A 13582-nucleotide genomic window follows, 5' to 3' on the forward strand; every position below is an offset into this window, starting at 1 on the left:
GGAGTTCGAGACCAGCCTGGCCAACATGGTGAAACCCCATCTCTACTAAAAATACAAAAATTAGCCAGGTGTGGTGGCACATGCCTGTAATCCCAGCTACTTGGGAGGCTGAGGCAGGAGAATCACTGGGACCTGGGAGGCAGAGGCTGCAGTGAGCTGAGATCACGCCACTGCACTCCAGCCTGACTGACACAGCAAGACTCTGTCTCAAGAAAAAAAAAATACTAAAAAACGAAATTACTACCTACTTCCTATGGAGAAATCAGAAAAAACACAAGGGCAAAACCAAAAACCAGAATACACGCACACACTCAAACCAGAAAACAAGCGCCATTCACCTCACCACCCTGAGAAACCCACTGGTCCTATACCTGCAGGTGTTCTTCCAGTATTTTTCCTGCAAATATTTTACATAATTCATAACAAACTGTATATCATTAAAACTTTCTGGCCGGGCATGGTGGCTCGTGCCTGTAATCCCAGCACTTTGGGAGGCCGAGGCGGGTGGATCACCTGAGGTCAAGAGTTTGAGACTAGCTGGACGATTATGGTGAAACCCCGTCTCTACTAAAGATATAAAAATTAGCTGGGCGTGGTGGCAGGTGCCTGTAATCTCAGCTACTCAGGAGGCTGAGGCAGGAGAATCGCCTGAATCCAGGAGGCGGAGGTTGCAGTGAGCCGAGATTGCACCACTGCACTCCAGCCTGGGCGACAGTGTGAGACTCCCTCTCAAAAAAACAAAAAAAAACCAAAAAACAAACTTTTGCAAACATTATTTTTAATGACCAGGCATTCACGGAGGAGACATGGTTCACTGAACTGCTGTTTCCCTAATGTTGTCCATTTACATGGTTTTATTTTATTTTATTTTTTATTTTATTATACTTTAAGTTTTAGGGTACATGTGCGCAACGTGCAGGTTAGTTACATACACTTACATGGTTTTAAACCTTTTTGTGGTTCTTAGTGATAAGGTGGGCGTCCGGCTTGTATTACCGTCTCAGACTCCCAAACCTCCGTCTAAGGATATGTCTCCAGTTACCGTCTTTCCTGTTGTCTCCTTGGTAACAATCTCCCATCTCTGATCACACTGTTTGTTAATGTTTTGTCTCCCCTCGGCCCTAAGTTCCACGAGGGTGGGAGTCTTGTCTTGATCACTTCTGAATAGACAGGGCCTAGCACTCAGCCAGGCATACAGCAAGTGCTCAATACATGTGTGTTGAGTGAATAAATGAACGAGCGTGCCCAACTCACCACCACTTAACTAAAATCACATCTTTTCAATTTTCAAATTGTTTGCTACTGTGTCAGCAGAGATCGGTTAATTAAAGTTTATTTTCTCCCAAGTATCATTTCACTAGGTCTTTGGGGATCTCACGTCTGCCTTTGGACCCACTCCTTGGGTCCTGGGAGCTGGGGCAGTTGCTGGGAATCTCAGAGGACCCAGAGAAGGGGATTAGAAAGCCTGGGGATCCCATCCCTCAGTCAATGTGGGCAGCCTGGGGTCCTCAAATCTGGGCTGAGTAGTACCGTGGACCCAGCTCAGTGGGTGAACACACTCAACCCCACCATCAATGTCTCTTATTTGGGAATGGTTGCTAGAAGCTCATTGTCAATGGATATTTATTGATCTCATTAGATGCCAGGTATTGGCACACAGAAATAACTCAGCTGGGTCTTACCTATCAAGTGACTCACTTTTGGGAGGTGGTGGTGGGCTGCCATGTCTACATCAACAGATCATTCCAAGCTGGAGAGAGATGTGCCTGAGTGGAGGTGTATGTAGGCTGAGGCCAAGCTGGGAGGAGGAGAGGCATATCAGGGAGGGCTGCCTGGTGGAGGCAACCATGAGCTGGAGCTGGACTGAGAGTGAATTAGACAGGTACAGGGAGGCCAGTGTTCTGGCTACACTGAGCACCTGATGCAAAGGTAAACATGAGTGGCCGGCCAAAGCAAGGACCCCAGGGTAAAAGTGCGGAGACCCCCAGCATGGCGCTGGCCAGGTCCTCAGAGGCTGTGTGTACCCGGTGACTGCCAGTTTCTCCTCTTAGTCCTCACACTGTGCCATCGCTGCCTGCCACACTGCAGCTTGTAAATGGAACTTACTTGAGATCTGCCAAGCACCAGGATACATTTGAAAGCACAAAGCTTTCATATTATTTCCTTCTTCTCTATAATTTCTTTTTTGCAATCTAGCCTAAATTTTTTTGTAAAATGTGCCCTGCAGCAGTGGTAATAATAATAATAATCCTTGCCACCCAGCTTCTGGCTGTCACATTCCAGGCCTTGGCCCGAGGCACATTTATTTTTTATGACCCAGTTGTCAACTGTCGGGGAATGGTGCCCAAATGGAAGGATGAGGGATCACTCGCTCGTGCCAGGGGTTCTGCCAGGAGCTTTCTTTTACTTAATTCTCCCAATGGTTCTTTAAATAAGGAATTATGATCATATATGTTTTTCAGGAGAAGTAGCCAGGCTCAGAGAGGTGAAGCTACTTGCCCAAAGGCACACAGCTTTTAAGTGGTGGAGTCAGGACTGGGATCCAGGTTGGCCTGACTTTCAATTTGGTACTTTCGTTCTTCCCACTGTCATCTCAGATCACGATACAGATTGTGGCTGAAGACAGTGTGCTCTGAGGTCTGGTCCACGTGCACTCTTGGGTCACTTAACTTCTCCCAGCCTCAGTTTTTCACCTGTGGGATGGGTAGAGCAACACCCTTGGATGACACCAAGGATTGGGGGCTCAGTAGGTGTCTGACACTTACTGACCGTGCCCTTCCCCAAATGGGTGGCCTTGGGCAAGTAACTTCACCTCTCTGAGCCTCCATTTCCTCCTCTGTCAGTTGGAGAGACCCATGCCTGCCTCATGGGGAAAAAGCACCCAGTACAACAGAGTACGTGCTCAGTGGACACTTTCTCTCCTCTCCACTTAAATGGACTCTCGATGCTGAGATAAGAAGTGGATTGGTGAGATGCTGAGCGACGCGTAGGGCAGCTCCTGGCTGTGGACTGACACCTGTCCTACCTTCTCTGCAGTCTCCATGAGGTTCACCAGCCTGTGCGGGCACCCATGTGATGTTTCTTTTTTTTTGAAATGGAGTCTGGCTCTGTGCCCAGGCTGGAGTGCAATGGCGCGATCTCGGCTCACTGCAATCTCCACCTCCCGGGTTCAAGCCATTCTCCTACCTTAACCTCCCTAGAAGCTGGGACTATAGGCGCGTGTCACCATGCCCAGCTAATTTTTTTTATTTTTAGTAGAGACGGGGTTTCACCATTTTGGCCAGGATGGTTTCAATCTCTCGACCTCGTGATCTGCCTGCCTCGGCCTCCCAAAGTGCTGGGACTACAGGCGTGAGATGCATTGAATCAGGGTCCAGCATTTTCCTCCCCGAGTTAGCTCCCATTCCAGGAGGCAGAGGGGTGGGAATCCTTGGGCAGGTTGGTTGTAGAAACATCCTTCCAGTCAATTCCTTTACCCCTGCCCAATGTCTCCCAGCCCATGGTGTGTGCTCTGTGTGTCATCTCTTTGCATACCTGTCCCCTTCAGTGGACTGGGAGCCCTTTGAGGGCAAGGTCATACCCGATTAACTTGTTATAGAGTACGGGGCATCAGCTTGGGCAGCAATGGGGTACGGTGTCCCTGGAAGGTAGAACAGCCTAGGTGAAGGCATGGAGGGGGAGAGGCAGTAGTAAGTGGAAACCACTGTTTATTGAGTACCACTGTGTGCTGGCTTCTGTGCTGGGTGCTTTACACACATAAACTCAGTTAGTCCTCATAGCAGCCCTGGGAGGATGCTAAGATAGGATTTCCATTTTATTTATGTATTTTATTTGAGACAGGATCTTGTTCTGTCATCCAGGATGGAGTGCAGCAGTGGGATCATAGCTCACTGCAGCCGTGAGTGAACTCCTTGGCTCAAGTAACTCTCCTGGCTAAGCCTCCCAAGTAGCTGGGGCTACAAGCACATGTCACCATGCCTGGATAATTTTTATATATTTTTTATAGATAAAGGGTCTTGCTACGTTGCCCAGGCTGGTCTCGATCTCCTAGAAATAAGCCATCCTTCCACCCTGGCCTCTCAAAGCACTAGGATGACAGGCATGAGCCACCACACCTGGCCTTATTTCCTGTTTGAAGAAGCAGAAGCTGAGCCTCCATGCACAGGGCAAGGGACTTTTGCAGAGTCTCATGGTTGGGAGTGCAGAGTCTAGAGGGCGTCCAGCTCTGTCTGACTCCAAATCCAAACCTGGCCTCTCTCTGCATTGTAGGAATCCCCTGGGCGCTCTAAACCCAGCCTGGTTTAATGGAGAGAGAACATTTTGGATTTTATTTTCTTTTACTAAATTACCTGAAGACTTTGACCTTGAGACTTTACCTCAGACAAACCCTGGGCATGTTATGATTTGAATTTTTTTATCCATTGATGTTTAAAAATTGAGATAAAACATGAAGTGTATAAAGTATACTAATTTTAAGTGTACAACTCAATGATGTTTATATTCTCTCTCTCTCTCTTATATTCTCTCTCTTTTTTTTTTTTTTTTTTTTCTTGAGACGGAGTCTCGCTCTATCGCCCAGGCTGGAGTGCAGTGGCGCAATCTCGGCTCACTGCAAACTCCACCTCCTGGGTTCATGCCATTCTCCTGCCTCAGCCTCCTGAGTAGCTGGGACTATGGGCGCCCACCACCATGCCAGGCTAATTTTTTGTATTTTTGGTAGAGACGGGGTTTCACTGTGTTAACCAGGATGGTCTCGATCTCCTGACCTCATGATCCAGCCACCTCAGCCTCCCAAAATGCTGGGATTACAGGCGTGAGCCACCGCACCCGGCCTCTCTTTCTCTCTCTTTCACCCAGGCTGGAGTGCAGTGGTGTGATCATGGTTCACTGCAACCTTGATTTCCTAGGCTCAAGCAATTGTCCCGCCTCAGCTTCCTAAGTAGCTGGGACTACAGGCTCATGCCACCATGCCTGGCAGATTTTTAATTTTATTGTAGAGACAGGGTCTCATTCTTGCTGAGGCTAGTCAACTCCTCCTACGTCAGCCTCCCAAAGTGCTGGGATTACAGGCATGAGCCACCACAGCTGGCCATGTTACTATTATTATTGTTATTGTTTATTATTTATTTATTTTTTTGAGATGGAGTCTCACTCTGTCACCCAGGCTGGAGTGAGGTGGTGCCATCTTGGCTCACTGCAAGCTCTGCCTCCCAGGTTCATGCCATTCTCCTGCCTCAGCCTCCCGAGTAGCTGGGACTACAGGCACCTGCCACCATGCCCAGCTAATTTTTTGTATTTTTTTTTTTTTAGTAGAGACGGGATTTCACCATGTTAGCCAGGATGGTCACAATCTCCTGACCTTGCGATCCGCCCGCCTTGGCCTCCCAAAGTGCTGGGATTACAGGTGTGAGCCACTGCACCCGGCCAATGTTAATATTATTAAACACACACCAGCAACTATTCTCCAGATTAAGATACAGAACATTCCTCATTCCATCAAAGGCTCCTTTGAGCCCCCTCCCAGGCAATCTCCATCGGAGGTACCCATCTCACTCCAGACTCATTGTCTCGACTTCTCTTACCATCCGTTAGTTTCACCCATTCTTGAACTTTGCATAAACAGAAGCACACAGGATGCAGGCTTTCTGCCTGGCTTCTTTGACTCCACACTGGGTCTGTGAGATGCCTGTATGTGGCTGTGTGTCTCAGTAGCTTGTTCTTTTTCAGTGCTGTGTAGTGCTCCATCGCTGTGCTCTGGGTATACCACTCTTTGTGGCTCCCTTCTCCTGCTGATAGACATTTGGGTTGTCAGTTGACTTATTCCACTCACTTGACTTATTTCTATTTTCATGATGTTGATCCAAAGAATTTCTTTTGTCGAGGCACTCTGCAGAGGTATTTGAAGAACATTCGGCTCTCTGGAAATTTAAGAAACTATGAATGTTTTCATGATCCTAATCGTTTTGAATCAGAAACATATATATTTATTGATCCATGTCTTCTGTTCAGAAAAAGACATTGGGAGGGGATGAGGAAGAGAAAGGAGCAAATGAGCTTTAGTGGAAGTTTTCTCATTCTTCTCTTCACACGAGCTACCTGGTAGATGATGGAGTCCTTCTGTAATTTAAAGTCAAATGCTCATAGGTGACAGTGGGAGCCATAATAAATGTGTGGGCACTGTCCTTTTGGCGTCCTTTTTCTGCTACTTTGAGATCTCATAAATAACTGAGAGTATGTTGGTAAGATGCCTTCCGTCCCTCTGTTTGCTCCAGCTGCAGTTGCTAGGTTGAGCTCCTGGTTGCTAGGGATTTTGTGATCCTGTGGCGGCCCAGAAATATGATGGATCAGTGGAACATGCTTTTGCTATTAACTGAAATGTTTCCCAAGCAAATCTCTTAATGTCACTGTATGCTTTGACGTCGTCCCAATTGGTTGATGATTCTTGCAAGTTTCCCAGTTAGAGGAAGTGGCTTGAGTGGAGGGGACAAGTATCTTGGACTGGGAATCAGTTCAAGAATCAGAAAAGCCTGCTTCTAGTCTTGTATCTGATATTAATTTGCTGTGTGACCTTGGGCAAGTGTCACCGCCTCTCTGGGCACTGGATGCGCAAAATTCAAAGACTTGCTGGCTTTAACAGCCTACGGTTCATCACCCAAGTTCTCTAAGTAGGCCAAGTGCAAATCAGTTTCTCATTATCGGCTGGTGGATTATTGACAAAAGAATTCCCATTCCCAGCTCACTTCCTTTCCACCCAGCAGGCTTCTGGGCTGAGTCTCCTTGGCCAGATGGTGTGTGCATAGTAGTTTCAGACTAATTTTAATATTCAATCAAACATAATTGGGATTATAAATCTTAAAAAAATCCTACAATCCATAAACATCTGATCATGTCATTTTCTGTTTCCTTCTGTTAAAATCTTTGGCAGGCTGGGTGCAGTGGCTCACGCCTATAATCCCAGCACTTTCAGAGGCCATGGTGGGAGGATCGCTTTAGTCCAGGAGTTCAAGACTAGCCTGGGCAACATAGCGAGACCCCATCTCTAAAAAAAAAATAATAAAATAAAATCATCTGGGCATGGTAGGGTGCACCTGTAGTCCCAGCCACTTGGGAAGCTGAGGTGGAAGGATCGTTTGAGCCCAGGAGTTTGAGACTGCAGTGGGCTATAATCACATCACTACACTCCAGCCTGGGCCATAGAGTGAGACCCTGTCTAAAAAAAAAAAAAAAAAAAAAAAAGCAGTTTTCTATTGCTGCACAGGAGACAGAAAACAAGTGCCATTTCCTTTAGTGGGAAAGCTCAGTTGGTGGTGGCTGCAAGAAGCAATGTCCTGCAAGGAATCTGGACTCACTGGCTTGCTATAGGATCTTGATTGATTAATGATGTCTGTTATGAGCTCAGGAATATAGTAGGGGCACGTATCAGTATTTACCAATCATGACTGGAGTTTAAAGCCCACACCCTTTAGTATCATGGTTGAGGCCTTCAAGGGTGGTCCATGCCGGCTTCTCCAGCTTTATCTTCTCCCCATCTCTATCTGACCTACCTCCAAAAATAACTGCTTCCAGAGCGGGCACAGTGGCTCACGCCTGTAATCCCAGCACTTTGGGAGGCCGAGGTGGGCAGATCACTTGAGGTCAGGAGTTCAAGACCAGCCTGGCCAACATGGTGAAACCCTTCTTTACTAAAAATATGAAAATTAGCTGGGTGTGGTGGCAGGTGCCTGTAATCCCAGCTACTCAGGAGGCTGAGGTGAGAGAATTGCTTGAGCCCGGGGGTGGGGGCGGAGGTTGCAGTGAGCTGAGATCGTGCCATTGTACTCCAGCCTGGGCAACAGAGCGAGACTCTGTCTCAAAAATAAACAAAACAAAAATAACTGCTTCCATCAACCACCTATTGCCTCCCAAAATCCCTTTTGCTCATGTGGTTCCCTTTGCATGTTGGGACTTTTATTAAATTGGCCGGCTCTGCCTATTTATCTTTCAAACTTGTATCTTTCAAACAATTTGATCTGCTCTATGCTATTCTCTTTGGCTGTCTTGGGTGGGATTAATTACCCCTTCTCCCTCTGACGTCCCATGGTTCTCTGCATAGACCTATAGCACAGCTTACCCTACAGAGCCTCCCTCTAGACCCTACCTATAGACCCTATATAGCCTACATATCAACCTGTACCCATAGCCTACCTACCACTTAGCCCTTTTCACACTTAGTTGCTTTTATGTCTCTTTACAGTTCTACCTTGAGAGGGCCTCAAAGTCAAGGTCTGGGCTTTGCTCATCTTTGCATCCCCAGACCAGAGCCCCGCATAGAGCAGAGCTTCCATAAATCTGTAATGCATGCACACATGCAGGAATAAAAGCCACACTGCATTTCAAAGCCAGAGAAAAATGGTTTGGATAACTTTCCCAGTCGCCTGAGTGTGTCTGTCAATACTCCTCAGCTTAATTGTGGGTAATTTACTGTGGCAATAAAATGACCCTCGCATTCCTCCGAGACAGAGCTCAGCTTCAAGTTGTGAGTTGGTGTTGAGCTTCAAGTTGTGAGTTGGTGTTTTCTCCATCGTGATGGCCTTGTTTTCTTCCTCTCTCCCTTTGCCCCCAGCCTGAAGATAAACAGAAGGCGGCAGCTGCCTTTGCCCAGCTCCAGGGTGCCATGGAGATGCTGGGCATCTCAGAGAGCGAGCAGCGGGCCGTTTGGCGGGTCCTGGCAGCCATCTACCACCTGGGCGTGGCAGGGGCCTGCAAAGGTACGTCCTTCCTGCCGGGCTCACCTGGGAGGCCAGCTGTCTCCTTTGGCAGGCGCCTGACAAGGCCCTTCTCTCAGAGAGGTGGGAACAGGGTCAATCTGTCACCTTCTGTGTCTCTGGGACTGCTCTTGGGGAGGCTGCTCAAACTAGGCATCGTGAGGAGGACACAGGGCTGGCGTTTCAAGCAAACCTTCTAGACCAGCTCTGTCCACAAGAACTTTCTGCAATGATGGAGATGACTGCTGTTCAGTGCAGTAACCACTAGCCACAGGCCGCTACTGAACACTTGAAATATAGTAGTGCGACTGAGGAATTGAATTTTTAATTTATTTAATTCTACTTAATTTAAATTTAAGTAGTCACAGGTAGCCAGTGGCTACTGTACTGGAAGTACAGTAGAGCAGTTCTAGAATATGCAAGGGAAGGTTGGGTCTGTGCAGTAAAGGTGCCTTGTTTCTTTTTATTTTTTAAATTTTTATTGTTTGAGACAGCATCTTGCATTGTTGTTCAGACTGAGCAGTAGTGGCGTGATCATAGCTTACTGCAGCCTCCACCTCCTGGGCTCAAGCAATCCTCCCGCCTCAGCCTCCTGAGTAGCTGGGACTACAGGTGTGCACCCCCATGCCTGGTTAATATATATATTTTTTATTTTTTTGTAGACAGGGGTCTCACTTTTTGCCCAGGCTGGTCTCAAACTCCTAGGCTCAAGCAATCTTCCTGCCTTGACCTCCCAAAGTAGTGGGATTACAGGCATGAGCCACTGCGCCCAGCCAAGGTGCTGTGTTTCTAGCTAGACATCCTGGAGATGTTCCCTGCCACATGCCCTGAAACTGATCTTGTATCCTTGTCCCCATCCTTAAGTGTCTGCTTGCGATTTTCCCTATTTTGACCTGGTCTTCCAAGTGGTTCCTGCCATCCCCCTAGTCCTTACCTTCTCCATATCCAATCATTCACTATGTTCTAGAGATGGTCTCTGTGACATCATTTCTGTCCTAGTTTCTCTATCCTTACTGTTATCACCTTACATGCAGTGTTTATGTTTGTGTGTGTGTGTGTGTACTTGGATGGGTGCAGTAGCCTCCTTGCTGATACCTGCATTCCTCCTCCTACCCATTCTCATCATGACCATCAGGTTCCTTTCTACAACATAGACCCATACTGTCATTCTTCTGCTTAGAATCCTCTGGAGGCTCTCCCTTGCCTCTAAGTCAAATAAAATTCCTTGGCTTGGCATTCAAAGCTCCTCACCTCCTCACCTCAAAAGCTGCTCCCTTTTTTGGCAATATAGAAGGTTCTGGGGAGAGAGTGAGGATGAAGAGCAAGAGTTTCTGCCTTCATGGGGCCTTTGGTGCCTTGTATTATGATTGTGACTTTGTCTGGCTCTTATCAGTGGCTGGTGGCTTCCTCTGGGCCCAGAACATAGAACTGGAAGTTGCTTATTGAATAAACATGTGTGTGAGTTGAGGTCTGTCCTGGGACTGTGCATGGATTCTGGCTGACATTCTGGGCTGTTACCTTGGTGGAGGGCAGTAAAATCTTTGAGAAGGTGCTGGTGCATCCTTTCTGTCATCCCCACATTCCCGGGCCCTGTGGCCTATTCCTTTGATTGATTCTCATCCATTTCAGCCACATACATTAACCCACTGTTTGGATTTTGGAAATTTCTAGAAGTCATACTGAGTCAGGAGTAAGTAAGATGGGGATTCCACAGTTGATCCAAGCCAAGGACAGACATGCTGGGCTGGGGCAAATATGAAAATACAAATGCCACTTGTCTTTCCAAAAGTCATCCACGGACATTCACAATGGCAAAGATATGGAACCAACCTAAGTACCCATCAACCAATGCGTGGTTAAAGAAAGTATAAGATATATATATATACACACACCATGGAATACTACTCAGCCATAAAGATGCGATGAAATAATGTCTTCTGCAGCAACTTGGATGGAGCTGGAGGCCATTATTCTAAGATGGCCTCTTAGAGAATGGAAAACCATTTCCTGAGAATGGAAAACCAAATATCATACATTCTCACTTACAAGTGGGAGCTAAGCTATGAGGATGCAAAGGCATAAGAATGATATAATAGACTTTGGGGACTCAGGTGGGGGATGTTAAGAGGGGGTGAGGGATAAAACACTACATATTGGGTACAGTGTACACTGCTAGGGGGGTTGGGTGTACTAAAATCTGATCAATCACCGCTAAAGAACTTAACCAAAAACCACCTGTACCCCCAAAATGATTGGAAAAAAAAATCAGCTGTGGGCCATGCTCAGCGCTTGGCTGTTTGGGCATCACCACTACTTTGCTCAGGGAACTGTGATGTCTCTCACTCAACGTCCTGGTCACTGAGGCCAACCTGAGTCAGGAGCAGACCCTGAGACAGAGATGTGGGAACTTGTTGCATATTTGGGGAAGGACCCCAGAAGGCTGTGGCAGGGGAATGGGAAAATGACACAGGAGAGGGAAGGCAGGCAGTATAAGGTGCATGAAGGAGTGGCTTACCCCTGGGAAACTGAGGCTCAGTCCTGCTGGGGACCCCTGGGAGACTCTGAGGAATATGCCTCCTGGTTGTCCTATCCAAGAGACAAGGAAGTTGAAATATTTATCCAGAGACTAAGGGAGCCCCCTGGCTTGTTAGCCTGTCACCAGGGAAGTGAAGGAGCTCAATTTTATTCCTGAGTTTCTCCTCCTGGGGCAAAGTGGGGGCCCCCCTCCTCTGATGTGGGCTCAAGGACCTGACCTATCACATCAGTGCATCCGATGATAAGAGAAAGTCACTTTTATAAATATTTTACTAATACTTGATGATGGCAATAATTTCTGCCAGTCCTCCCCCCACCCCATGTTATAAATTATTTTAAGAAGAGCTGCCGTCAGTCTGCCTGGGAGGCCTGCCCGATGATTTACTTACTTATAGATTCTGCTTTGAAAGATTTCATAATAGGTTGCTCTAAAATCAGCTATTAAGAATTTCAGAGTCGTATATAAATGTCTTTGCTTTGTGTCATAACAGATCATTTTGAAGTATATTAAGAATCATTTTCAGTAATCAGGTTTTTTTTTTTTTTCATTAAAATGATACTCCCTTCTCAGCACGCCTGGCTTCCTAACTAATTCTGAGAGCCCCAATCCTGTTTTTAAAAACCAATAATAGTTCCCTTTGGGGAGAATTTGGGCCTTATAACTGGACACAGGGATTTTGAACTGTTATAGCAATGACAATCACCACTAATATTGGCTTGGTGTTTGACAGTTTCAAAAGCACTTATACCTCTATTATGCCCTTTGAATGGATTAGATGTATGTGCTAACTTAATGCCATGGGCAAGAGTCAGGAGTCAGCCTGCTGGATATGAATCCTGGCTCAGCCTCTCTGAGCCTCAGTCTCTTCCTCTGTAAAATGGGGCTAATGACGGTACCCACTTTGTAGGCTTCTTGTGAGAACTGAAGGAGTCAATGGCAAAAACTGTGGTGCACAGGACTTGGCTCCTGGAGGGGTGTTTCATAAGGGTTCGTTTTCATCCATCTCCATTTTATAGACAAGCAAACAGAGGCTCCGAGAAGGTATGCCACTGATCTGGTATCACACAGCCAGTACCTTCCAGAGTGGGGTTTGGGCCATTCTCATTTTCCTGGGGCCATTGTGCTGAGTGCTTATAGACCCGATGATGTCACCACCTCCTTAGAACAGCCTGGGAGGGGTGAGGACTGTTACGATGCCCATTTTATAGGGAAGAAACTGATGCGCAGCAGAGAGTTTCATGTATATCCCTCAGGACATACAGCTAAAGCTAGAGATGGGATTCGGACTTAGGTCTGCCTGAGCTCTGAGCCCTGAGACCAGCCTCTGGGACCACACCTCCTACCTCTCAAGTACCCTGTGTTCCTGCCTATGGCAGGCCTACAATTCACCTCAATTCTGAGACTATTCTGAGTTAGCAGAGTTAACACAGACCCTGCAGGTTAAGGGTTCAGTCCCACAAGACTGTCTCCACTTCAGATGCCAGCTGCAAGCACCCGACCTCCCATACTTCTAGCCAAGTGGCTTTTATGTAGTGAGTTCTCATGACCCCCTTTTCTTGTCTAATAATTCACTAGAATAACTCACAGGATTCAAGAAAACACTTTACTTACAACTGCTGCTCTATTACAAAGGATACAATTCAGGAACAGGGCAAGGGATGGGGAGAGGGCAGAGACTCCTGTCCTCTCTAGGCATGACAGCCTCCCAGCACTTTGATGTGTTGGAAGCTCTCTGAACCCCATCCTTTAGGGGTTTCCATGGAGGTTTCTCTATGCAGGCATGATTGATCAAATTATTGGCAATTAACTCGATCTCCAGCTCTTCTGTCACATCTTAAAAAGAAATCCTATAGCCGGGCTGGGCGTGGTGGCTCATGCCTGTAATCCCAGCACTTTGGGAGGCTGAGGCAGGTGGATCACAAGGTCAGGAGATCGAGACCATCCTGGCTAACACAGTGAAACCTCATCTCTACTAAAAAAAAAAATACAAAAAGTTAGCCGGGCATGGTGGCAGACACCTGTAGTCCCAGCTACTCAGGAGGCTGAGGCAGGAGAATGACGTGAACCCGGGAGGCGGAGCTTGCAGTGAGCCGAGATCGTACCACTGCACTCCAGACTGGGCGACAGAGTGAGACTATCTCTCAAAAAAAAGAAAGAAACCCTATAGCCTTTAGCTATTGCCCTCTAAACCCCCATCCCTAAGCAATGCTTTCCCCCAGCCCTAAACAACCATGAATCTACTTTCTGTCTCTGTAGATTTCCTTGTTCTGGATGTTTGACATGAATGTAATCATGCAATATG

At 47.0% G+C, this 13582-nt stretch overlaps 1 protein-coding gene across 1 annotated transcript in view; it reads left to right on the forward strand.

The window, feature by feature from the left end:
* MYO18B (myosin XVIIIB) overlaps positions 1 to 13582 on the forward strand; it is a 269290-nt gene that overhangs the window by 28177 nt on the left and 227531 nt on the right. The window contains exon 11 of the mRNA XM_030816000.1: positions 8603 to 8747. Within this exon, the coding sequence (XP_030671860.1) occupies positions 8603 to 8747 (145 nt within the window). The remainder of the gene's footprint in view (positions 1 to 8602; positions 8748 to 13582) is intronic.

The sequence above is a fragment of the Nomascus leucogenys genome, chromosome 7b, assembly GCF_006542625.1.
Source record: "Nomascus leucogenys isolate Asia chromosome 7b, Asia_NLE_v1, whole genome shotgun sequence".
NCBI classification, from domain to species: Eukaryota; Metazoa; Chordata; class Mammalia; order Primates; family Hylobatidae; genus Nomascus; species Nomascus leucogenys.